The sequence below is a fragment of the Centroberyx affinis genome, unplaced genomic scaffold (assembly GCF_046629955.1).
Source record: "Centroberyx affinis isolate AG114_WGS23_722 - 3 ecotype Tasmania unplaced genomic scaffold, CSIRO-AGI_Caff_v1 ptg003984l_1, whole genome shotgun sequence".
Taxonomy (NCBI): Eukaryota; Metazoa; Chordata; class Actinopteri; order Beryciformes; family Berycidae; genus Centroberyx; species Centroberyx affinis.
In genome coordinates, this window is record NW_027281802.1 from 1 (window position 1) to 24906 (window position 24906).

At 45.6% G+C, this 24906-nt stretch overlaps 3 protein-coding genes across 3 annotated transcripts; 2 read left to right on the top strand and 1 right to left on the bottom strand.

The window, feature by feature from the left end:
- Window positions 1-3: 3 nt before the first annotated feature.
- LOC139663330 (up-regulator of cell proliferation-like) lies at window positions 4-14787 on the bottom strand (the record flags this gene model as incomplete). The annotated part of the gene is made up of 5 exons (XM_071541967.1): window positions 14767-14787; window positions 14554-14635; window positions 14138-14401; window positions 13309-13569; window positions 4-3305 (listed from the first exon to the last, which is right to left on the bottom strand). Coding segments are annotated over exons 1-5 (3930 nt in total), but the record flags the coding sequence as incomplete, so codon positions are not given.
- A 5314-nt stretch (window positions 14788-20101) lies between these two features.
- Window positions 20102-21333, top strand: LOC139663333 (endonuclease domain-containing 1 protein-like). Its single transcript, XM_071541974.1, has 2 exons — window positions 20102-20389; window positions 20752-21333. The coding sequence occupies exons 1-2, from the start codon at window positions 20102-20104 to the stop codon at window positions 21331-21333; spliced, it is 870 nt and encodes a 289-aa protein (XP_071398075.1).
- A 1235-nt stretch (window positions 21334-22568) lies between these two features.
- LOC139663339 (endonuclease domain-containing 1 protein-like) lies at window positions 22569-24196 on the top strand. The gene is made up of 2 exons (XM_071541981.1): window positions 22569-23035; window positions 23293-24196. The coding sequence occupies exons 1-2, from the start codon at window positions 22742-22744 to the stop codon at window positions 23884-23886; spliced, it is 888 nt and encodes a 295-aa protein (XP_071398082.1). The 5' UTR covers window positions 22569-22741; the 3' UTR covers window positions 23887-24196.
- Window positions 24197-24906: the final 710 nt, after the last annotated feature.

Genomic DNA, 24906 nt, shown 5'->3' on the forward strand with positions numbered 1-24906 from the left:
CTTACTCACTGTGTGTTTAAATTTGTGATAGAGTCCCTCAGCTGTATATTTGAAGGGCTCTGTTCCACAGTCACACAGCTTTTTTTGACACACTAATACACTGGCATGACTCCCCTTGTGTGTTAAATTTGTCCTCAGGTGGTGATACACGTTAGCAAAGATGTCAGCGGTCTTTAATCCAGCAAAGGATAATTCACTCACTGTTTTATCCCACATCTTATCAAATTCTCTCTCTAGCTCTTTGTCTGTCATCTGGGCTTTTCTCTTATGGCATTCCTCAATCAGTCCAAGCACTTTCTGTTCTAATTTGTTTGTATGGCTCTCCTTGATTCTATCAAGTTTTTTCATTCCCTGTCTGATTTCAGCTGCTGCTTCAAGTTGATTAAGTACAGAACTCTCCATTTCTCGTCGAAGGCTTTTTGCACTGTTTGAGAAGTCTTCTCTGTATCTCTCTACTAGATGGACATTTCCATCTGTTTGCTTGAAGTACTGTGTTAGATTTTCAAGGAGAGTTTTCTCCCATTTAGACAGCTCTGAGCAAGCTTCGCTTTTCAAATCACGGAGAAATTCTCTCATGTCAGATGTCTCAGATTTCTCAGCAACTGTACCAGAGTTCGAAATTCTTGTTTCAGCATGAGTAACCCATGTGTACATACGTTTCTTGAACTCCCATTCCCATTTGTTGAACTCTGTGAACAGCCTCATGTAGGCATCAGCCACCAAGCTATTTCTGAAGCTGAAGATGAAGTTCTCATATTTTACTGCATTCCACAGGCTTTTTGTCCACTCCATAAACTCCAAGATCTCACTAGTAGATGACTCACAATTTCCCAAAATCTGGATTATGTTCTTCTTGAGATCATAAACAGCCTCACTGTACCCTGCATTAACTGATGCCATTGGTGGATTCCCATTCCACAGTCCAGGGATGTACCAGTTCCCGGTGTCTGGATTGTATTCCATCACATCAGTGAAGCTCTTGTTCTCCTCTTTCTTTTCCATTTTGGCTGCTGCCTGGGTCATCTCATTCAACTGTTGCAACAGTAGTTTCCTGTCCCTTAAGTTCTTCTCATGGGCTGACACATCTGACACATTCTGGTGAACAAACTGACATTTGGGCTTTTTGCCCACCTCTTTCATCCTGAGAAAAGCATGGACTACAATTTGTAGGATGTCCCTCATTTCTGTTGAATTTTCCATTGCAATATTGATAATTGTGATGTCACTCAACCCCACAACAAGGGTTGCAAGCTCATTATCATGCTCATGGCTATCATCCAGTTGTGCAAGCTCGGGTGACTTTAGGCCTTCAGTGTCAATAATCACCATGAAGTCACAGTTCAGTACTTTTTTGAAATCTTCGTTGATTCTGATGAGCAACATAAAGGCACCTCTAGTGCATCTACCACTGCTGACTGCAAACTGTACTCCAAACATGGTGTTAAGGAGAGTGGACTTCCCTGTGCTCTGAACTCCAAGAACTGTGACTACCAGTATCTTGTTCTTTGGACGCACCAAGGTATTCAGCTGAGAGAGAACATCACTCACCCATCTCAGAGGTATGTTGGATGCATCTCCATCTACAAGCTCCAAGGGAAATCCATCAAGGAGCAATTCTGCACACAGTTTGGGCAGATGCTGTGGTTGTTGACGTGATTGGTCAGTTTCTGGAAGGGAGACTGAAGCCTCATAGATTTGACCCATTTCACGCATGAAGTGTTCAGTCCCCAATGAGCTGTTGGAAAGTTGTCTGTCAAGGTCTTTAATTTCCTCTTTGTTTTCAGACTTCTGGCATTTCTCTTTGTACTGCTCCCTGAGGCCAGAGAGTTTTTCACGAGAAAGGTTATCAAGGTTAATTCGCATCCATTTCAGGAAATAAGATCTCTCTATCCCTGGACTTGATATTGCCCTTATGAAGCATGTCATTGCATTTGACATCTTATAACGGTTCTGCTGTTTCCGAAGTTGTCTTTTCTGTACTAGGAGATCACTTTTGTACTTCTCAATGTTTTCAGCCCCGGCTTTTTGAAGCCTACATTCTTCCTTCTCTAAACGAGTCAATTCTTTCCATATTTGGCCTTGCAAGGGAAGCTGGGCTTCTTTGTACTGTGGGATGTCTTGTATTTCTGCAGTGATGGCATCTGCATTTTGCTTGGCACTCTGACACTCTGGGGAATCCTCATCAACCAAGATTCCCAGTTCATGGGCGATATCAGCCATCTGCTCCACTCGCATCTTGGTGCTTGTGTTTTCAACTACATCCCTGACTGTTTTTTGCATGTTTTTGACAAAGTCTGCATCATTCATCCGCTTGGTCTTCAAAATTATGTTGCTTTTCCTCAAGTTCAACTGAGATGCTACTTTTTTTAGAGCATCAAGACTGAAACCTTTGCTCTGGTGGTTACCCACCAAGAACACCTGTGCCTTGTTGTGTTGGTTGGTCAGTAGCCTGTACTCAGAGTCCAAATTGTCAAAGAACACAAAAACTGCTGCAGATGTCTTGCACAAAAAAGAGTATTGTGCTTCAAACAAAGCAATGTCCCCCCTGAGGTTAGCTACAGCTACCGGCTCACCAAAAATGTCAATGTTTTTGTTCCCACAGGGAAGATACCAACTAATTTCAGCCAATCCATTCGATATTCTCCTTGGACTATCACCACACTCCATGCTGCGGTGAACAAAGGTGTCGTGATACTGTTGGGAATTGCTCAGAAGCTTGTTGAGAATCTCTGACTTGGACAAGGAGCACTCACCCAGTCTCACAAAAGACACCATTGGAAGTTCAGAGAGAACAATTCTCTGTTCAATAAAGCCCTTGGATTCTGAAAGTGACTGAGGTCTGTACTTCTTAACAATGTCTCTCATGGCCCAAAGCATGAGTGTGCACTGTTTTGTGTCACTATTAGGAAGCAGCAGAGGCACTGAAAACTGGCACATGGACATTTTCAATGTCATTTCCTGCTGTACAAACCCATTGGAGCACAGAAAGAGAGCAGTGATAATGTCTAAGGGGTTTAACATGTCACCCGAGTTTGGACTGTTGACCAGATTATCAAGATCTAAATCGGTATTCCCAGAGGAAGCATCACAGTTTGACTCATATACTGATGTACATTTCACATTCCTAGCTGTCACATTAACCATCATTAACTTCTTCAGAAAACACCATGGAAGATCTGAATGACACTTAGCAGATTCATCATCAAAGGTCTTCTCATCAATCTGAAGTACTGTGCTTAGCGATAGCTTCTCTGTGTAGTGCTGCTCCAACCCCAGATCTTCCAATAAGCTCTCCAAGTGTGTCTCTGTGGATAAGAAGATAATGCAGAATATTGTAAACACATTTTCATCAGCTGTTTTAAGTTTCTAAAAGTATAAATCTGCAATCAATTGAATCCTACATTAAATGAATTTGCAAAGTAGCCTGATGTAACAAGTGATCACTGGCAATGAGGTGCTTAAGGTACTTTTCATTCTGCCTTTGCATTTTGCCTGATTTAAGGCTTGGATATGCTTCGTCAGAAGTGCCTCTGAGAATCGCCCAAAACAAACTTCTGAAAGCCCTGAACATTCATGGTTTTACATTACGATATATAGGAGGTGCTGCAGGCTGTCTGTCAAACAAGGGGGCAGGGTAGTAAACAGGAACTAGTCATAGGTCAGAGGTGAAAGCCTGTTTTGTCTGTTCAAACAAAATGGCGGCACGCTTGTTTCCCATGTCATAGGTTTATGTGTGGCGCATTGCCACAATATCGGCACGAGCCACCACAAAATCAAAAGTTGGTCAGAATATAGAAATAGATCTAAAGTGGTCTGTAATACTGCATGTCACACTATGGTCTCTGTCACACCAGAGACTGATCTCACCGGCACTCACACAGCTGCTGCTTGTAAACTCACCACACACACACACACACACACACCTTTCTTCCCCATCCGCTTGTGTGAGAAACACCAGCAGACTGTAGCTTTGCACTCAATCTGACAGTGAAAACAAAAGTGAACTTAATTTGCTCCAAACTCACATGTGTTTGTAATGGTGTGTGTAAAAAGTAACTTGACACTTTACTTAACACTCAGGCCTATAGAAAATTAACATGAGTGCAATGCAAATACTGGCATATATTGCCCCTGCTCTGTGATGTTTGAATGATTGAAAATAAGTCATGACATATTTTTAAAGTCTGTATAGGCTATATAACTCTAAAACTACAACTTCCGCAGTTGTATCTCTGCCCCTGCGGCTCCACTTGCCTTGGCTTTTGCAGGTCGTTTTTTGGCTTTGTTGAGCTTGTCAGGTAAACCCAGTATTTCCCCTATATATATTCTACTGTGGCCGCCACAGTAAGATCATGACATTCCATGCTAAAAATATTTTCAAAATAATTTTATTTTTGGCATAGGCTAAGCTGTTGTGCATTAAGAACTGTTAGAACCAACACTTTTATTTTTGCTCCCATTTTTCATGAGATGAAATAAAACATCTAAGACATTTTCTATGCACACAAAATGCAAATTTGTTTAAATCCATGTTAGTGAGCACTTCTCCTTTGCCAAGATAATCCATCCACCTGACAGGTGTGGCATATCAAGATGCTGATTAAACAGCATGATTATTGCACAGGTGTGCCTTGGGCCGGTCACAATAAAAGGCCACTCTAAAATGTGCAGTTTTATCTTGAAAAAAGACATTTATTAGGCACTGAACTATGGATCTCACATGACTAGGGCTACAGATATGCATTTTTTGAAAACCAGTCAGTATCTGGTGTGACCACTATTTGCCTCATTCAGTGCGACACATGTCCTTCGCATAGAGTTGATCAGGTTGTTGATTGTGGCCTGTGGAGTGTTGGTCCACTTCTCTTCAATGGCTGTGCCAAGTTGCTGGATATTGGCAGGAATTGGAACACGCTGTCGTACACGCTGATCCAGAGCATCCCAAACATGCTCAATGGGTGACATGTCTGGTGAGTATGCAGGCCATGCAAGAACTGGGATGTTTTCAGCTTCCAGGAATTCTGTACAGATCCTTGCAACATGGGGCCGTGCATTATCATGCTGCAACATGAGGTGATGGCGGTGGATGAATGGAACGACAATGGGCCTCAGGATCTCGTCACGGTATCTCTGTGCATTCAAATTGCCATCAATAAAATGCACCTGTGTTCGTTGTCCGTAGCTTACGCCTACCCATACCATAACCCCACCGCCACCATGGGGCACTCTGTTCACAACGTTGACATTGGCAAACCGCTTGCCCACACGATGCTATACACGCTGTCTGCCATCTGCCCGGTACAGTGAAAACCAGGATTCATCTGTGAAGAGAACACTTCTCCAAAGTGCCAGACGCCATCGAAGGTGAGCATTTGCCCACTGAAGTCGGTTACGACAACCAACTGCAGTCAGGTCAAGACCCTGGTGAGGACGACGGGCACGCAGATGAGCTTCCCTGAGATGGTTTCTGACAGTTAGTGTAGAAATTCTTTGGTTTTGCAAACCAACTGTTGCATCAGCTGTCCGGGTGGCAGGTGAAGAAGCTGAATGTGGAGGTCCTGGGCTGGCGTGGTTACACGTGGTCTGCGGTTGTGAGGCCGGTTGGATGTACTGCCAAATTCTCGGAAACGACATTGGAGACGGCTTATGGTAGTGAAATGAACATTCAATTCACGGGCAACAGCTCTGGTGGACATTCCTGCAGTCAGCATGCCAATTGCATGCTCCCTCAAAACTTGCAACATCTGTGGCATTGTGTTGTGTGATAAAACTGCACATTTTAGAGTGGCCTTTTCACTAGCAAGGACCACACCATCAACAAGATGCGTTTAAATGATTTATTGAAGGAAGATTGATGAGCATGGTTTCTGGTAGCTGAATGCGTTGTGGGGAGGCTTCGTAGGGAATCCGCCGCGGCACCCGGGCCACGACGGACCCCCAAGGGGGAGGAAGGAGAGGGAGAACAGGAAGAAAGAATAGGGCGGGGGGGAGGGGCGCAGAATACGAGAGCGAAAGGGGAAGAGAGGGTTAGGGTGGTATTTAAGGGATGCCGGAAGAGGCGCGGTTGAGGTGTGGTCCTGCTCCTGAAACTCGCTAGGTAAGCTTCAATTCACTAGCAAGGACCACACCATCAACAAGATGCGTTTAAATGATTTATTGAAGGAAGATTGATGAGCATGGTTTCTGGTAGCTGAATGCGTTGTGGGGAGGCTTCGTAGGGAATCCGCCGCGGCACCCGGGCCACGACGGACCCCCAAAAACCTCCAGTTACTTAAGGAGATAAGATTGAGCGGATATGAGATCTTTGAGATCTGAACGGATGTAGCGGTGATATGTTTGGGAGGACCAACGGCCCATGAGTTGAATGAAGTGTTCTGGGATGCCATTGCGGGAGGCTGAAGTGGTGGCTCCGATCCTGAAGGAGTGTCCGGAGTAGTGAACGGGAGAAATGGTGGACAAGGAGAGTACGAGGCGGAGGTGATGGTGGAACCAAAATCGAGTAGCCACTCGTCTGGATTCGGAGACGAAGAGAGGATCTGAAGATGTTATGCTCTGGGATTTCCGGAACGCCGAGTAGTCTGCGAGGGTCTGGAAGGGATTCAGTGGTGATTGGACTTAGAAGTAGAAGACAGGTGTAGGCTGACCGGATTGATTGGTTTTGGTTCGCTTTAGGTGGAATACCATGGTGTCTTCTGAGAAATATGACAAGTCTGAAATGCAAGCGTGGTGGCGCGGGTCGAAGTGGACGGTTGAGGCGGTGAATTCAGAGCATCTGAAGAAAGCGAGTAGTAATATGGCTTCTAGGGTTCGAGCTACGTGGGGAGTGCCGTATCCGGAGCGGATGGTGTGGATGCAGGCTGACAGCAAGTCGGCAGTAAGAAGAAGGCGGTGAGGATTTTTTTGCTGGCTCTTGACGTAGGAGTCCTTTGAGGAGCTAAGTTATCTGAGGATGGCTGGAGGCTAGGCTCGGACTGCCGGTTATGAGTTTGGAGAAGAAGCTGATGCCGCTAAGATAAACTTTGATGGTGTGTGTTTTGATGGCCATCACGGAATGGGGAGTGGCCGGGAACATCGGCTGCGCTGAGAATATATTGGTGTGTAACAGAGTGCCGGACGAGGCGGTGCATGAACGGCATGATGGATGGAGAGTTGGAGCGTCCTTTGTTGATTATGTCAACGACTACGAGGTTGTCTGAGTAAATAAGGAAGGCCTTGCGGGACCATTCGTGACCCCACGGAATGGCGGTGGCTATTATGGGGTAGATTTCGAAGAGAGCAGAGGAAGCGACCTGGCATTCGTTTGCGAGCTCCGGGACCATTCTGCTGCGAACCATCTTCCGTTGTAGAAACCCCCAAAACCGGCATCTGTGTACAGACTGATGTCATGCGGGTGCGTCAGATGGTCATCATAAGAGAAGGTGATCCCGTTTCAGTTGGCGAGGAGGTTGAGCCACAGACGGAGTTTGGCGCGGCTTGGACTGTCCCGGGAGATGGAGGTCAAGAGAGACGGGGCGGAAGAAACGATGGATAGCAGGTGAGAGATAAAGGCCTGCCCTTGTGGAATGATGCGAAGGGCGAAGTTGGGATGGCCTAGGAGGGAGAGACGTTGGCGTTTGGAGCAGCACGGGGCGAGCAGGAAATTGGAGATCAGAAGGCTGATTCGATTGAGCTTTTTTCGACTGGGAGAGAAGCCTGAAACAGAATTGTGTCAAGAGCGATTCCGAGGAACTCGAGGGATGTGGAGGGGCCCTCCATTCTCTGCAGACAGGGGAACCCCGAGGCCGGATAAAACCAGAGTGAGTATAAGTCAGAGTGACCAGGCCGGAAGAAGGTGGCGATGAGGAAGGGGAAATGCACGTAAGGCACGTATGGGCTGCACGGGCAGTGAAGATGCGTCAGTAAGTTTCGGTGTCGAGAACGCCCCAGTATGTGGCCTCGTTGAATTGCAGAAGGCGGGCGGCGGCTTCGGAGGCGAAGTGGGTGTGATATTGGTAGAAACCGTTGCCTCCAAAACGGAGGGCCAGATTAAGGACGGTGGCCATGTAGTCGTACAGTTCCTGGCGGCGGGTGGGAAATTGTGAACAAAGAACGTCTCTGTAGAGAGAGAAGGCGTAGGCGAACTCGGCGGGTGTAAGCTCTCTGGAACGGGTGGGTGTTCCCTCTTTCGGGTGGAGAAGGGTGCCTTCATGTCCTTCGAGGAATCTATCGATGGGTGGTTGGTGGAGGGAAGGCATGAGAAGGAGTGCAAGGTCTATGTTGTTTACATAGAATAGCGGGAACCGGAGAAGGACGGGAGGTGAAGGTATAAGGAGGACGAATGGGAGGATTAGCCATAGGCAAGGTGAAGTTGACGGTTGCCTGCTGGGCTGGAATGGTTTGAGAGAGGAGACCAGAGTTAGGTGCAGCAGGAACTTGCTGCAGCGAGAGCTGTGGAGGAAGCTGGGTGCCGGCATCCCGGTGCCGGAAGCCACGGCTAGAGCGAGCTGCTGCGGTTGCTGGAAGCGGGCGGCGGGAGGCGCCGGCATCCCGGTGCCGGAAGCCCCGGCTAGAGCGAGCTGCTGCGGTTGCTGGAAGCGGGCGGCTGGAGGCGCCGGCATCCCGGTGCCGGAAGCCCCGGCTAGAGCGAGCTGCTGCGGTTGCTGGAAGGGGGCGGCGGGAGGCGCCGGCATCCCGGTGCCGGAAGCCCCGGCTAGAGCGAGCTGCTGCGGTTGCTGGAAGGGGGCGGCGGGAGGCGCCGGCATCCCGGTGCCGGAAGCCCCGGCTAGAGCGAGCTGCTGCGGTTGCTGGAAGCGGGCGGCGGGAGGCGCCGGCATCCCGGTGCCGGAAGCCCCGGCTAGAGCGAGCTGCTGCGGTTGCTGGAAGCGGGCGGCGGGAGGCGCCGGCATCCCGGTGCCGGAAGCCCCGGCTAGAGCGAGCTGCTGCGGTTGCTGGAAGGGGGCGGCGGGAGGCGCCGGCATCCCGGTGCCGGAAGCCCCGGCTAGAGCGAGCTGCTGCGGTTGCTGGAAGGGGGCGGCGGGAGGCGCCGGCATCCCGGTGCCGGAAGCCCCGGCTAGAGCGAGCTGCTGCGGTTGCTGGAAGCGGGCGGCGCCGGCATCCCGGTGCCGGAAGCCCCGGCTAGAGCGAGCTGCTGCGGTTGCTGGAAGCGGGCGGCGGGAGGCGCCGGCATCCCGGTGCCGGAAGCCCCGGCTAGAGCGAGCTGCAAATGCTGGAACTGGATGGCTGGGGGCGCTGTGTCATTTGCCCTGGATGGTATAGGCTGTCGGTCCTGGTGATGAGAACTTAGATGGGAGGTGGAGGGTCCTGGAACTCCAGTGTCGGGCGCTCCAACTGACGTGGCTGATTGTGCAAGATATTGACGGGAGGTGGTTGCTGAAACCCTGGTGTTATGTGGTCTGGCTGGTGATCCAATTTGTTGCTTTTGTTGCCGCACTTTTTGCTGCCTTTGAGCTGGAAGGCTGATGTCGCGACGTGTCGTTGGGGTGCGCGTGATGACGTCACCCGGAAGAGTGCTGTGACGGAGCAGGGTAGGGGAAAGGTAAAGAGTGGAGCTGGCATCCCGGTGCCAGTGGCGTTCGCTGAGGGAGGAAGCTGTTGAGAGGAGAGAGGAAGGGTTGAGTGAGGACCTGGCATCCCGGTGCCGGAGGCGTTCATTGAGGGAGGAAGCTGCTGAGATGGGGGGAAAAATAGGGTGAGCAACTGGCAACCCGGTGCTGTTCGTTGAGGGAGGAAGCTGCTGAGATGGGGGGAGAAATAGGGTGAGCAACTGGCAACCCGGTGCTGTTCGTTGAGGGAGGAAGCTGCTGAGATGGGGGGAAAAATAGGGTGAGCAACTGGTAACCCGGTGCCGTTCGTTGAGGGAGGAAGCTGCTGAGATGGGGGGAGAATAGGGAGAGCAACTGGCAACCCGGTGCCGTTCGTTGAGGGAGGAAGCTGCTGAGAAGGGGGGAAAAAGGGTGAGCAACTGGCAACCCGGTGCCAGTGGCATTGACTGGAGGCAGGCGCTGCTATAGGAGGCTGGGAATAGTAGGATGAGAAGCTGATATCCTGGAGCTGTAGCAGTGATTCCCCGGGTTCCCCGGTTTTGTGGAGCGTAGTGCTGGTGCGTGATGACGTCGCGTCTTGCGCCGCTGCTGGTGACGCTACTCGGAAGAAGACGGTTTTGTGTGTGTTTGGTGGATCGGGTATGGCGGGAAGCTGTAAAACGTTCGAATGACTTTGCTTTGTTATCGGAGCGGTGGTAGGGAATTCCTCTATCCTTTAACTCTCTCTGGAGTCGAACCACTGTCCACTCGGAATCGTTGACGGCAGTGAATCGTCGGGGGACCTCGCCGGGGCGTGAGAGCGCCGGCTTCGAAGCGGAGTGGAGCCGGACCTGCATTCGGAGAATCTCGCCTGTGTCTCGGACTAGCTGGGGAACGTGTCGGGGTTGAGGATGCGTGGCGGGGGCTTGTTGCTCTCTCACTACGCCGGAGGGCTCTTCCTCGGATGGATGGAGTTCTGGGATTGTAGCTTCTGGGTGGAGGAGACCGGATTTTTGAGCGATGGTGTGGTCGACTCTCTGGAGTGTTGCCGACATCCATTGAGGTTGCTGGGGTCTCGGGTGCAACCAGGAGGTTTTCGGCATCGGTTGCTGGGTGTTGAGGTGAATCTTCCGGCTGAAAGGCCTGAGCGGAATGGACGGAACCGCACGGAGCCGGGAAGGAGAGGTCGTCGTCGGACGGGCTGAGGCACGGGTGATCCATCGGGCGGGACCCCCGGAGAGGAGAGGTGAGTAAAGTCTGGTTTACTTTTCGATGCTGGTCTATGCCTAGCTTGGCTTGGTGTGGCGTGGCAGTATGCGAGCTGTCAAACGTTCCGCACGTAAATGAGAACGAAGCGCAGAATACGAGAGCGAAAGGGGAAGAGAGGGTTAGGGTGGTATTTAAGGGATGCCGGAAGAGGCGCGGTTGAGGTGTGGTCCTGCTCCTGAAACTCGCTAGGTAAGCTTCAATTATTGTGACCGGCCCAAGGCACACCTGTGCAATAATCATGCTGTTTAATCAGCATCTTGATATGCCACACCTGTCAGGTGGATGGATTATCTTGGCAAAGGAGAAGTGCTCACTAACACGGATTTAAACAAATTTGTGAACAAAATTTGAGAGAAATAAGCCTTTTGTGTGCATAGAAAAAGTCTTAGATACCTTTTATTTCAACTCATGAAAAATGGGAGCAAAAACAAAAGTGTTGCCTTTATATTTTTGTTCAGAAACACTGTACAGAGCACACACTTTGTGCGTGTGTGTGTGTGTGTGGTGAGTTTACAAGTAGCAGCTGTGTGAGCGCGGGTGAGATTAGACTCTGGTGTGACAGAGACCATAGCGTGACGTGCAGTATTACAGACCCCTTTAGATCAATGTCTATATTCTGACCAACTTTTGATTTTGTGGTGGCTCGTGCCAATATTGTGGCAATGTGCCACACATAAACCTATGACATGGGAAACAAGTGCGCCGCCATTTCGTTTGAACAGACAACAGGAAACACGCTTTCACCTCTGACCTATGACTAGTTCCTGTTTACTACCCCGCCCCCTTGTTTGACAGACAGCCTGCAGCACCTCCTATATATTTTAATGTTCTGAAAAACAATGAACGTTCAAGACTTTCAGAAGTTCGTTTCGGGCGGTTCTCAGAAGCACTTCTGACAAAGCATATCCAAGCCTTTACACAGCCAACCCACTGTTCATCAGCACCACATAAAGTAAAGTGAAAAGGCCCCATACACAAGTGAGTAAATAGATGAACACTTTTAAAAACTAGATTTTCTGAAATTAGATTTTTATGTAGCCACTGAAAATAAACTTTTTTTAAATGATTATTATCAAAATTATCCTCATTTGATATATAAAAGATCTGCTAAAAAGAACTATTTTGGATACACACACTAGGCTCTCTACATCCGATGGGTTTAACTGTCGACTTTGACATGAGAGTATTCTTGAGGTCAAGCTTTCTATTTAGGGATTTAGTAACTGTACTGATGGCTTCACCTGATGTTTGTACAGTTTCTTCCCCCTTCTTTGTATATTACCTGATTGCTTACTATCATTCACACTGTGCTCTTTGATGTAGCCCCACACCCTTCTTGTAGAATTATATGTATCTTATCCTGCTAATGTGTATCTGAGTTTTTGAATCTGTATACTGTATGGGACTGTACTGTATAGGATGGATATATAAATGGACTACAAATTGAGAACAAAGAACTACACTTCCCTCTGTGACATGCTGGGTGCCACAAGAATGGTGCAGCACAGGTGTTCTGCATACTACTGATTACACTGGGACTCTTGTATATCCTTGCCCAGTTCATTGTGTGTATTGTATGCCCCGAAGAAGTGACTGATAGCTTGGTTCAATGAAGAAACTTGCATGGATCTAAGTGTGCAGAGGTTTTGCTCTTCCACAAAGAAATGTTTAATAAAATAAAACAATTACGTAACTAATTAGTGTTAATCAAAAATGTCTTTGTACTGTGTAAAATGTGTAATTTCAATCATTTTAGCTTTTTCAGAAACAATCCCATTTGAGATTCAGTTTCATGAGAATTAACCACAAAAGTCTAAAATTAAATTTTATAGCCACTGTAGATGCAGATCCCAACATGAGCTCCAGCACTGTCAGTGTGTCATCTCTTAAGTAGCATCTTAAAAGTATTTCTACAGACAGGCTTGTCGTTGTTTTTACCCATTTTATTCTTGTTTCACTTGCCTGTACAATTCTTCTTTTTTTAAAGTGTCTGGCATGTTATTTTACTTGTCAAATTGGCTGTTATAAGTATTGTTTTCTTAAAGCACAAACAAAATTACATGATTAAATGACTATAAAAATATCTTATCAAAATATTAGCAGTAGAAGGAAACGCTAGCACAAAGAAAACCACCGGTGTGAGACAGAGGCTACCAATTGTCTCAACCACAAACTCATTACCTGAAGATGATGAATGAATATTATATGTTATAAAATGGTTTTGCCAGAACAACAATTTAGCCCAAGTGATTAAAGAGGTGAACATTTTTGAAAACTACATTATCTGAAATTGGAATTCTATACTTTCACATTTATAGCCGCTGAAAAGAAAACTTTTTTAAAATGATTTTTGTCAAAATTATCCTCAGGTCGAGTTGTTTTGTGGTAATGAAAATATTTAGTCAGTGATTCACAAATTAATTATTAAATGATAAATAATTATATTATCCAATTATTATTATTATTATTATTAGTAGTAACGTATAGTAATACTATATTTATCATGCAACTAACTTACTTGTGTAGGCAGTTATCACAGCAGGCTTGCTTCGTGTTCTGTTCTTCAGTTGTGTTGAAACATAGAAGGAGTATTTCACTCCTGGACTCAGGCTGCTGAACGTCAGGCTGTTGGTGTCTGTTATCAGCACTTGGACAGTTTCTCCTTCACAGCAACAGGCCACGATGTAACCTCCCACTTCACCAGCAGGGACGTCCCAACTCAGAGACACTGAGTCATTGCCGACCTGATAGACCATTATCTTCTCAGGAGGGGGAGACTCTGTGAAAAATAAAATGAAAAGCCTTCACGCCAAACTGGAAATTCAAGTTCCCTGGATGTCTGCATTTTACAGCAATGTTTGACTGCCAAGCATCATGGATCTAGTGGAGTGTAATTACTTTACCCACTTTTTCATAAATAAATCTTTGACATAAATTGAGTGTACATCATTGTAAGGAGTATCTAACTGGTGTGAGTTATGAGGATAAGGTCTTAAACTACTACTACTACTATAAACTGTATGCTTTTCTGAAAATATAATTGATTTGTGTAGCCTATGTGTTGGTGGTTATTTACCCAGTTTTTTTTTCTCATTGACACATTGATTTCAAAGTGTAGTTAATCCATAAAGAAAAGATTCACTGTTGGCAGTTTACTCATTTATTGAAGGTGCAAAAACTAACATTTCGATGCTGCTGCATCTTCATCAGAGTCAAGGAAAAAAGCCAAAGAAGCTGATGCACGGTGGAATCTCCTTGTTGCTGTAATTTATCTATCTCAAGAAAGATGCAGATTTGAGTTGATTTTAAGAAACAAAAGTCTAGAAAACAATATTTTACATATTTACCAGTTAAGACAGATATAGAGGTTGCTTTGCTTCGATTTCCATTGTCAGCAACCCTTCTGATGCTGAAAGTATACTCAGTCCCAGGATGGAGTCCCTCAACCCGAGCGGTGTTGGAGTCTCTGATGTACAAACTCTCTGTCTGTGTGTTGCAGGTGTAGGTCAGGTGAAATGAACATCGAACAGAGGCATCAGCTGGGGTCCAACCAAGAGAAACAGTGTCACTGCCAAGATGGAGAACTGCTATTTCTCCAGGTGGAGGAAGATCTGTAATAAGAAAAAATATGGAAAAAGATTTTCTATTTCACAATGTGTTCTCTCCTCATTGCAGCACAGTTTCAGTCATGGAAGATGTGCCCAATTTCCTGGCAATATTTATTCATGTATTTCTACCCAACAACACTGTGCTTAGGACTGACCTTCTACACCTTTATCAGTGTGATGATGCTGACAGTCAGATTGTGGTGTTGGAGGAGCATCTGCTTCTTCCCCACAGTAAAGCTGAAAAAAGAAGAAAACAAAATGCATTTTCAGGTGAAATTAATGAATTAATAATCCCATACCCATTGTACTTATCTTTTAATTTATTTTGATTTCTATTAGGTCTTGGAATGTAAACATCAGCTGATTACCTCCTCATCTGAGCTATCCATTGTGGGTGGACTCTCAGCCATCACACTGTTGGTCCAAGCTCAGCTTATTCAGGCTTCTCACTGGGGATAATGAGCAAAAAGCAAGTTAGACCTCCTCCTCCTTTAGTAGCTATTATCGATAATATACAAATATTATAACAAAACTTTAAAATATCAAGCAGATATATAGACCAACAACAGAAAATCATATAGTAATACAATAGGAGATACAATTTATACATAGGTGGGCTATAGGACGATAGGGTCGCTATCTCACGACTGAAAATCACAGGCACACTGTCCAAGAATACTATGGTACTATGGAGCTGACATTCACAAAATTACAAAATATGAATTCAGTCCATTCAGTGGGGTAGTAAACCTTATGGACAAAGTAGCCATATATCTTGACCAGCTAATAAAGAGTCCCTGTGATCCCAAGTCTAACAAGGAGTCATTGAACATAAAACCACAGGTAGGATGCAATGTAACCGGTTAGCTTGCTGGATCAAAGTTAGAAAAAATAACTTTTGAGATTGTTACTTCGTTAGGCGGACGTAGCCTATTTACGCTTGGGAAATCAATGACAAAGATGTAGTAGACTAACCTACCTTTTTAATAAAGATGATTTACCCATGGCAAAAGCAGCATAGCTAATTAGGCTATCTTGAAATGCTATATTCAAGTTGTAGGGCTATGTAAATATAGCCTATGTGTCCTGAAGACAAAGGATGGAAGCACTCCCTGCACTTGTTACTGCGATTATGTGGGCTGCCTCTATGGCGGCTCCTCTTATTTTGTTGGGTGATGAAGCACTTTCTGTTTTGTTTCCCAGAAACCGTTTGCCTGACGGTTTCCAGTAAAACGAAACTTTACCCTGCTGTTAGAATATTGTGGTGAGGCAGCAGGGGATGCTGTCTCCCTGCAATGGGCAGACTAATTAGAGGCTGTTTGCCTACACCTGTGACTGACAAGCGGGACGAGAAACGCTGAGAACTGACAAAGGAAAGACAGTCTTGTGGAGGGTGCGTGGTTTCTTCTGATTTAGATCATGCTTTAAGTAAGCTTGCAGTGAAGTTTGTAGTGCAGTGTGCTGTGCATTAGTGTGCTGTGGGCTCTTCTCAATCGTGTGGCAGTGATTAAACTAGTCGACTTTATATCTAGCTCTGTAGTAGTGGTGTGTCCCTCACTTTCATGCTGAAACCATTGTTCTCTGGCCCTATAGGCCATAACCTGCCCTCTTGGTAGCCACATCCTCATCGTGCTCCCCTTGCCTTATATATGATTTGAATATTTAAATAAAGTGGATATTTTGTACTTATTTCTTGTTTCCTGTGTGGGATTATTTGAAGCCTCTGGACCATACCGGTTCATCCCAGGTGGTGGCAGCATTTAGCTGCCCTTATATCCAGTATTACAATATGTTGAAATTAAATTGCACCTTTTATGTTGGGGTAAATTTGACTCCAATTTGTTGATCACCTATTTAAGTGAGGCTGTGGGGCTCTGTTGCACAACATACTTGTTGTGGCACATGAAAAGTTTTCTGAGGATTGACACTTTGTACAAAAACTGTGTAGAGGCCTTCAAAGTCAATGCGTGTACCTTCGTATCAATTGTTGATTTCATGTTTACACGTTTATCCCACCAAATTAGGAAAAGTCAAAGTATTGAGCTAAAAATAAAATAAGGTGGAATAGAGATATCAAATTCTGGCTGGGGTCAAATTGAGCCCAAACATTCATACAACCATCATACATTCATAATACTAATAGCAACCACTCACACATTTCACACACAAAAAAACCCAAAAACATTTTATCAAAATAACAGGATCTAAATAACCTAGAATAGAGGTATAAAATATGTACTGTAAAAGAGTGCACTGCTATTGGGTTTATATGTAAAGAAAAACAAACCGCTCCCTAATCTAAAAAGTCAAGGATGGGAAGAATATAATTTTCTCCATTGCAAAAGCAACTCCTAAATCCACCTTGTCTTCTCATTGTCTCATCCATCAAATGCATTCTGTTATATTTGTTTTAGGACAGTCTAATTGTACTTAGGAATGGCAAAATGTTGCGCTGCTCTCTCATTCCCGCGGCTCGTGCTGGAGTGTGGTTGTTGCTATGTTTTTCCTCTCTGTTGTTGAAGCCTTGGTTCTTTTTGGTACCTAAATAACATAGGTCACATAGGCACACATTTCCTCCACAACTGTTTTCAGCCCCTGCCTTCTGGGTGGAGATACAAAACCCCCAAATTCTCCACTAGTTTGTTGGACATGATGGACAGACCCACTAAACACACACACACACACACACACACACACACACACACACACACAGACACACACACAGAAAACAAAATTAATTTATATGTGTGGACACTAAAGGCATTCTATTCTATTCTATTCCATTCTATTATATATAGGTCATTGGTCAATGCAATCACCACACCTGACAAAGACAAAGACAAAGCTTGAGACTGCCCCCACCCCACTATGAATGATGTGGTGTTCAAGTCCAGGACAGAGTATACATACTGTATCACTCTACATATATAATATCTACTGTATGTACATTCCAAATTTTAGCAGCTTGCCATACAGTGTGGTTGCAGTTGTAGATGGTAGAGAATGTCCACTTGTTCATTAGTTCATTAATCAATGAGGTAGATACACAATAGAATGAATACATGAGGTACATTTGGAGCATTAAAGAACAGGGACAAAATTCCTGAGGCTGAAATGTGGCCTGGTGTGCAAAACGATAGGCCAACCATCCAGCCAATGGATCCAGTCTTAGCCACTGCTGCTTTGCATACTGAGTCTCTGTCCAAGCAGAACAGTCATTACACTTCTCTAGACTACTAGGGCAACACCTGTATAGCATGATATATGAAACAGAAACAGTGCGCAACTTCCTCTCATTACTGTATGGAATTCCTTAATCATCTTCTCTTATATTGGCGTGTGACTGGAAATGGAGAAGCAGTTGTGATGAGGAAATTGTTATCCCCGCCAGCCTCATGTGCTTCAGCTGTATGAAGATGCATCTGTTTCGGGGCTGCCTCTTGTCCTTCCCTCTGCTGATGGCGTCCACTCTGGTGGGCGCAAGTGTGTCAAACAGCTTCAAAGACTGCAGCCACTTCTTCTACATGCAGACGCCACCTGCAGGAATCCGGGGAACCGGCGTGAAGAGGATCTGCCAGAGGTACCGAGACAAACCGCGCTACGCCACGCTGTACGACAGCAGTCGCCGCCTCCCCCTCTACTCAGGCTACATCTTTAAGAAGTCTGATGGGAAGAGGAGGATGGACACACCCTGGATGTATGAGCCTCAGGTATAGAGAGCAGCACTGCTGTGTTTGGTTTCAAAGCTACTGCCAGCTCTCCACTGCTGCTTGAGCTGGATAAACTTGATGTTTTTTGGGCAATTCTGCCAGCAGCAGTAACAAGTGAGACACAGGGACAAAAATGTCATATACCTTCCCTGATGTTTTCCAGATGTTTCTATGTGAGGCAACAATGCTGAGGTAACTCTTTGGATATTGTTGGCCATTAGGGTTGCCTAAAAAGTTGCCCCATGTATCACTGTCTACATGTGTCACATGGCATGTGTCACATACCATCACATGGAACAACTGCTGCATTGTCCAACAATAACAAGATAAACTGTATTGCAATCCCTATGTGTGTTTCAAGGACTCTAGTGACCCTTGTAGTGAAGATCAGCCAACCTGCTTGTTATTAAAGACACAACAGGAAGCTGTTTGACTTTTTCCAAGGGTTACAGCCACATTCAAAATAAATGATGCCATCTTTCTGTCTCCTCTTTTCCCTACAGCTGGCTTCCAATGATGAGAGTGGGGATATGAGAGGGCTTCCCCTTAGTGATGACACTCTGACACTTTCTCCTCTGATTGAGGAGAGCCAGGCTGTGTTGGACGACTATACAGACGCTGTGGAATATGAACGTGGCACGCTGAATCCTGATCAGCACCAAGCAGAACCTGACGACAAATCCTCCACCTACACCCTGACTAATGTGGTTCCATTAATTACAGACTTCCTGGACACGTCCTGGAACCCATATCTGGACATCGTCCGCCGACGCCTCAACAACTTCTGCCATGGCAAATCTTTCATGGTGACAGGAGTGACTGTTTCTGGGGCGACCATTCAGCGAGACAACAAGGACCGCCTAGCAATCCCTAAACACTTATGGCTGGCATACTGCTGCCCGCGGTTTGACCGTAACTCACCGTATGAGGTGAGGTTCATGTTCCCCAGTTATGGAGGCTACGCACTGAATGAACGGACTGGCCACAGCGTGGTGGAGGTCCCTCTGAAGACCCTGGAGAGCTTCCTGAAGAGCCACACAGACATGGACAGCAACCTGGCTATTTTCTACAAGGGCTGTGTCTCAGAAAACCCCTTCAAGAAGAGGAGGAGAGACCTGAGCAGTGTTTCAGTGTTCAGATAGAACACCTTCAGCTGGACTCACAGCTATGCCTATAAGCCTAATTATATGCTAAAATGTCCCTTTAAACAAACTCAAAAGATTGCAGACCTGGGTTGCAGACCTCAAACCCATCTGGTGACATGGTCTGCAGACCGCAGACCCATTTCATGACTTAATTAGCATTGTTTCAAGCTTTGAAGAAACTCCACATGTGAGTTTGATTAGGCCTTGATTATCTAAATCTAAGGCTCCATAGTCCAGAATATAAATTTAAACCATATTCTACCTTATTGAGGCGTATCCCTGGGTTACTGTGTCTATGAAACTGACCCCTTGCTTATGGCAGGGCTCTGAACAAATGAAGCTTGCAATGTTTAGTTATTCTACAGACTTTTTTTTAATTGTTGCAAAGAAAATAATGAGAATGAAAATAAACAGTATATCTATGAGAAAGATATGACTAACACAAATGTGGTATGTTACGTGTGAAGCATGTGTGAAGCTGAGCATCTAACAGGCTGCTAAATCTAGCTACTGCGCATCAGCATGCAGCACACAGCACACAGCCAGTACCAGGGTAGAGGAGGTGTGAAAACACTGTTGTAATGTTGTAATCAAATAGATAGGGTCATAAGGATCATCTTACACCATGTATTTCATAGAGCAGATCACAGAGGAACACTTTTCAAATAGCCAGTTATGATATAATAATGACATAGCCTACTTTATGGAGGCTTTACCCTCAGGCTTGCTGTCATATGCTCCTCCCTCCCTGCTCCTCCCCTCATTCCCTCTTGCTCCCTCCCCAGTCTCTGCTCTCGTCCACCTAGTTCAGGTATAGACAGAGGAAAGGCAGCGCTCACACACCCATGATGTCGGCATATCTGCTGCTAGCCCTGCTGACCTCCATGGTGACCCCTGGGGCTCCCAGTGTCGACCCCTCTTCTTTCAGGGACTGTGCCAACTTCCTGTATCGTCAGCAGGCACCAACAGGCATCAAGGCCCAGGGGCTTCAGAAGATCTGCCAGCACTACAGTGACCAGCCGCGCTACGCCACCCTGTATGACGGGGTACGCAGGGTTCCGCTGTACTCTGCCTACACCTTCAAACGCTCCACCGGGGAATCCATGGACGGCTTGCCCTGGATGTACGAGCCTCAGGTACAGGTGGCTTTTCTGTCTATATCAAGGGCCAAGCTTCTGTGTTCCTATTTCTGTGGGTAATTGGAGAAGAGAATTGACCCTGACAGCAAGTACAAAGAACAAGGCTCAATGGTGCTTTGGCTGGAGAGTTTACGATTATTACTGTGAAGACTCTTGATAACCACGGTGCCTCAACTGCCTGTGTAATGAACAGGCCTCATTGTTTCTGTAAGATACACCTGCTGCAGTTAAGTCAAACACTGTGTCAATCATGCTCATTCTCTCCCTCTTTGGTCTATTGCTTTGTCAATAAAACTCCCTCGCTCTCTCTCCCTATCGCCATCATTTCTCCCTCCATTTCTCCCTCCTAACTCCTCCAGTTGACCAGCGGATCTGCTGGAGGTAACATGCAGCCCTTCCCCACGGCTGCCGGGACCCTCCAGAGCCTGGAGGAGAGCCAGGCGGTGCTGGCTGACTACTCAGACTCCATTGTCCTCCAGCGGGGCCAGCTGAACCCCGACCAGCACCAGTCCAGCCCAGGGGACAAAGCCTCCACCTACACCTTGACCAATGTGGTGCCTCTGGCTAATGAATTTCTGCACCTCCATTGGCTGCCATATTTGCACAACATCCGCTTACGCCTCAATAACTACTGCCGAGGCACTGCATATGTAATCACCGGAATGACTACCATGGGTCATACTATACGTAGAGGCAATGTCAACCGATTGGCTGTGCCCAAACACCTTTGGTCGGCCTACTGCTGTCCCATCTTTGACCCCTCTATGCCCTATGAACTCCGGTACAAGTTCCCAACATATGCGGCCTATGGCCTTAATGATGTTACAGACAACTTTGTAACAGAGACATCAACCCAAGGAGTTGAAGCTCTGGTGAAGAGAGAGATGGATGTAGATAAAAACTTTCAACTGTTTGATGGAAGCTGTGTTCCTCAGGTGTGAAGAGTCTTTGTGGTAGAGTCACAGAGGTTAGAGTTTAAATGGGTCATAAATCATGTTAAGAGAGAGGGATGAAAGGTGAGATTGAGATACCTGTAATGACTTAATTCTACTAGTTTTTATGTAAATGCTCACCAATAAAATTATAACTTTATGTTTGAACAAGGTTTTATTGTTTTACTCACTGTCAAAATACCAGATAACTCAGTTTCATCCATACATTCAACGATTTATGAAATAGCCATTCTAGTTGAAACCAGAAGAAGTGTATGATAACATAATAAAAATAAAAATAAATATATTTGTGATTCATGCAGCATCTCAGCTCAGATACATGATCTCACTTTAGAAAAAAACAAATTATAATTTTCATCTTCTGTTTCTCCTCTAATAGCCTCACAATTGTACAGTGAACACCTTAATCGAAGCATAGGAAACATAGAATCATTAGATTACGCTTGCTTGTGCCTCATCAGTCTTCTTTGGAATAGTTCATACTTGTTAGTACGATTATTTTGTAGCGGGAATACACACTAACAGATTGTATGTTTTAACAGTGATGGTACTTCATGATTGATCAATTGATTTAAAATCATTGAACAGATATTGGTCACCCTGAAACTGTTACAATAAACTCTTGCCTGCCTTGCCTGATTTGCAGTAATAAAGCTTTACAAACTGTTATTGAGCTGTTATGTAAAGTTTTCATTCTTCTGACACATTCACTTTTTACAAAATAATACAAATAATACAAACATTTCTGTGATATTATGCTGACTTCTCATGATCATTCACAAAAGGAATTAATTAATCAAAAACAGGACATAACATGAAGGCCCTTTCAAGTTAACATTGTTTTTCTGAAGTCTGAATAAATTCTAAAAACAGCCTTTCCTGTATAGGCATTAAGAATTGTTTTCTGGTTCATGAGTGAGCTGTCGGCTTTTTTCTCCTGTCTGACCCTGCTCTTTTAAAAGAAACCCAGTGATCACAAGGCCTAAGTTAAGCTGACCCTTTCTACACGTTTATCCACCAATGAGAGAGGCCATAGCGCTGTGATGCCCTTGCTATTGGCTGTATATTTATTGCAGTAGCCAGCCAGCTGTGGGTGGACCTGCAGAGGTGTAAGGTGTGTATGGTTTTGCATATTGAGTCCCGATTAGAGAGAGCCGAGGATGAAGCCTGTAGTAGCTATTTACTCAGCTTCTGGTAAAGCCTTTGTGCTCCGCGGGCAGATATAGAAACACATTAAATTATACATAGAAGCTCACAGAGATACACACTTGTAAAAAGAAGCTTCAGGAACATCAGCGTTGTTTTGGGGGCTCTTCGTCTTCCTTCAGAAATACTCAGCTGACACACATTCAGGACTGCTGTTAACTGGTGTGACCTTTTGTAAGCCATCCCAACCATGGCATTCTGGGCACAGACGGCCTTCTTGCTGGTCACCACAATAACATCAGTGGTGAGAGGTACTGTGGAGAAGCAGCTGTCTCCAGAATGCAGAGAATTCCTGTACATGGGAACACCGCCGTCAGGGCTGGAGCACCACTCCCTCCAGTTCATCTGTCAACGTTACAACAAGAAGCCTCGCTACGTGACGCTGTACGACACCGTGGACCACATCCCCGTCTACTCTGCCTACACCTTCAAGCGCTCGGATGGGGAGAAGTGTGTGGATGTGCCCTGGATGTATGAGCCTCAGGTAAAACAAATATGAGGTTAGACAGGGGGAGTTAAGAGGGGAAAGATTATAGAAAGTTATTTTAACATGAGCAGCAGTGTCATCCAGAGGCCATCATTTTTCATCATTGTATTGTAATCATGTCTGTATCCTTGTGTAAATGTTTCAGTTGATGTTAGACCTTATGCAATGTGATCAGGTCCTCAGACTTGACCCCCCCGCCCCCACTCTACCCTCATTATCTCAATTGTATTGGGTCTGTCTGTCTGCCCACACAGCTATCCACATCCTCTGATACAGGCGAGATGCAGCCATTCCCACGTGGCTACATGCACATGAATTTTGAAGATGCCCAGGCAGTTCTGGATGACTACGCAAACGCCGTCTTCTACGAGCGCGGTGCCCTCAACCCAGATGAACACCAGGCTGACCCCGACGACAAGGCCTCCACCTACACCTTGACCAATATCGTGCCTCTGGTGCCCGAGTTCAGCGATGACGCCTGGAACAAACAGGAGCATATCATCCGCAAACGGCTAAACAATTACTGTCACGGAACGGCCTACGTGGTCACGGGAATCACCACCTCGGGAAAAATGATCCGCCGGGAAAACATCAACCGCGTGGCAGTGCCCACCTACATGTGGTCAGCCTACTGCTGTGTTAACTACGACCGCAACGCACCTTATGATGAGCGCTACAAGTTCCCGTCCTTCGCTCACTATGGCCTCAATGAGAAGGAGAACAACCAGGTGCTGGAAATCTCCATCCAGAAGCTGGAGGACTTCCTCAAGAAGTCCACCTTTGTGGACAAGAACTTTCAGATCTTTGTAGACGACTGCATCCCCCCATCCTCCAGTATAGCTCATTAAGAAAAATATCTAGCTATATGTCCGCTGTGTGCCATTTTGCCTTACCCATAATTATCATCCATGGTTGTTTCTCCTCTAATAGCCTCACAACTGTACAGTGAGCACTGTAATCAAGGCATAGAAAACATAGAATCATTACATTACGTTTGCTTGTGCCTGATCAGTCTTCCTTGGAATAGTTCATACTTGTTAGTATGATTATTGTGTAGTGAGAATACACACTAACAGATTGTACGTTTTAACAGTTATGGTACTTTATGATTGATCAACTGAATTAAAATCACTGAACAGATATTGGTCACCCTGAAACTGTTACAATAAACTCTTGCCTGCTTTGCCTGATTTGCAGTAATAAAGCTTTACAAACTGTTATTGAGCTGTTATGAAGTTTTCATTCTTCTGATGCATTCACTTTTTACAAAATAATGCAAATAATACAAACATTTCTGTGATATTATGCTGACTTCTAGCGATCATTCACAAAAGGAATTAATTCATCTGAAAGCTGTGTTGGCTCCATCTAAAAAAAAACAGGAAAGAACATGACAATAACATCTCACTCACAGAGGCAGAAGACCAGATCTGTCTTCCTGTGGTCTCACCCATTATCTCTATATCTGTGAAGAATTCACACTTCCCTCTTTATATCTCTGCCTTCTTTTGGTCTACATGAAACAATCACATATAATGCATTATACCACATGCTCTAATGATAAATCACCAAGCCTGTCATAGCTTAAAGCTTTTAGAGTCACAGTGAGTCACTTTCCTTCCTCAAGACACACAGCAGACTCTGGTTCTTAGGTGTTTTTTATCAGGTGAAGAGAGCAGAAAGAGAGGGTTGAGGATATGCTGTAGAGATTCAATACTTCTGTTTTCTTTCACCATGGCCAGAGCTAATGCAGGGGTCTGCTTTGCATCCAGTGAATCTGGAAGAATGGGAGGCAGAGTGGTGTGGAGTTAGGGGATCATAGTCAGCTTCTGTCCTCTGATACACTGATGAGCATTGAAACAGATTCA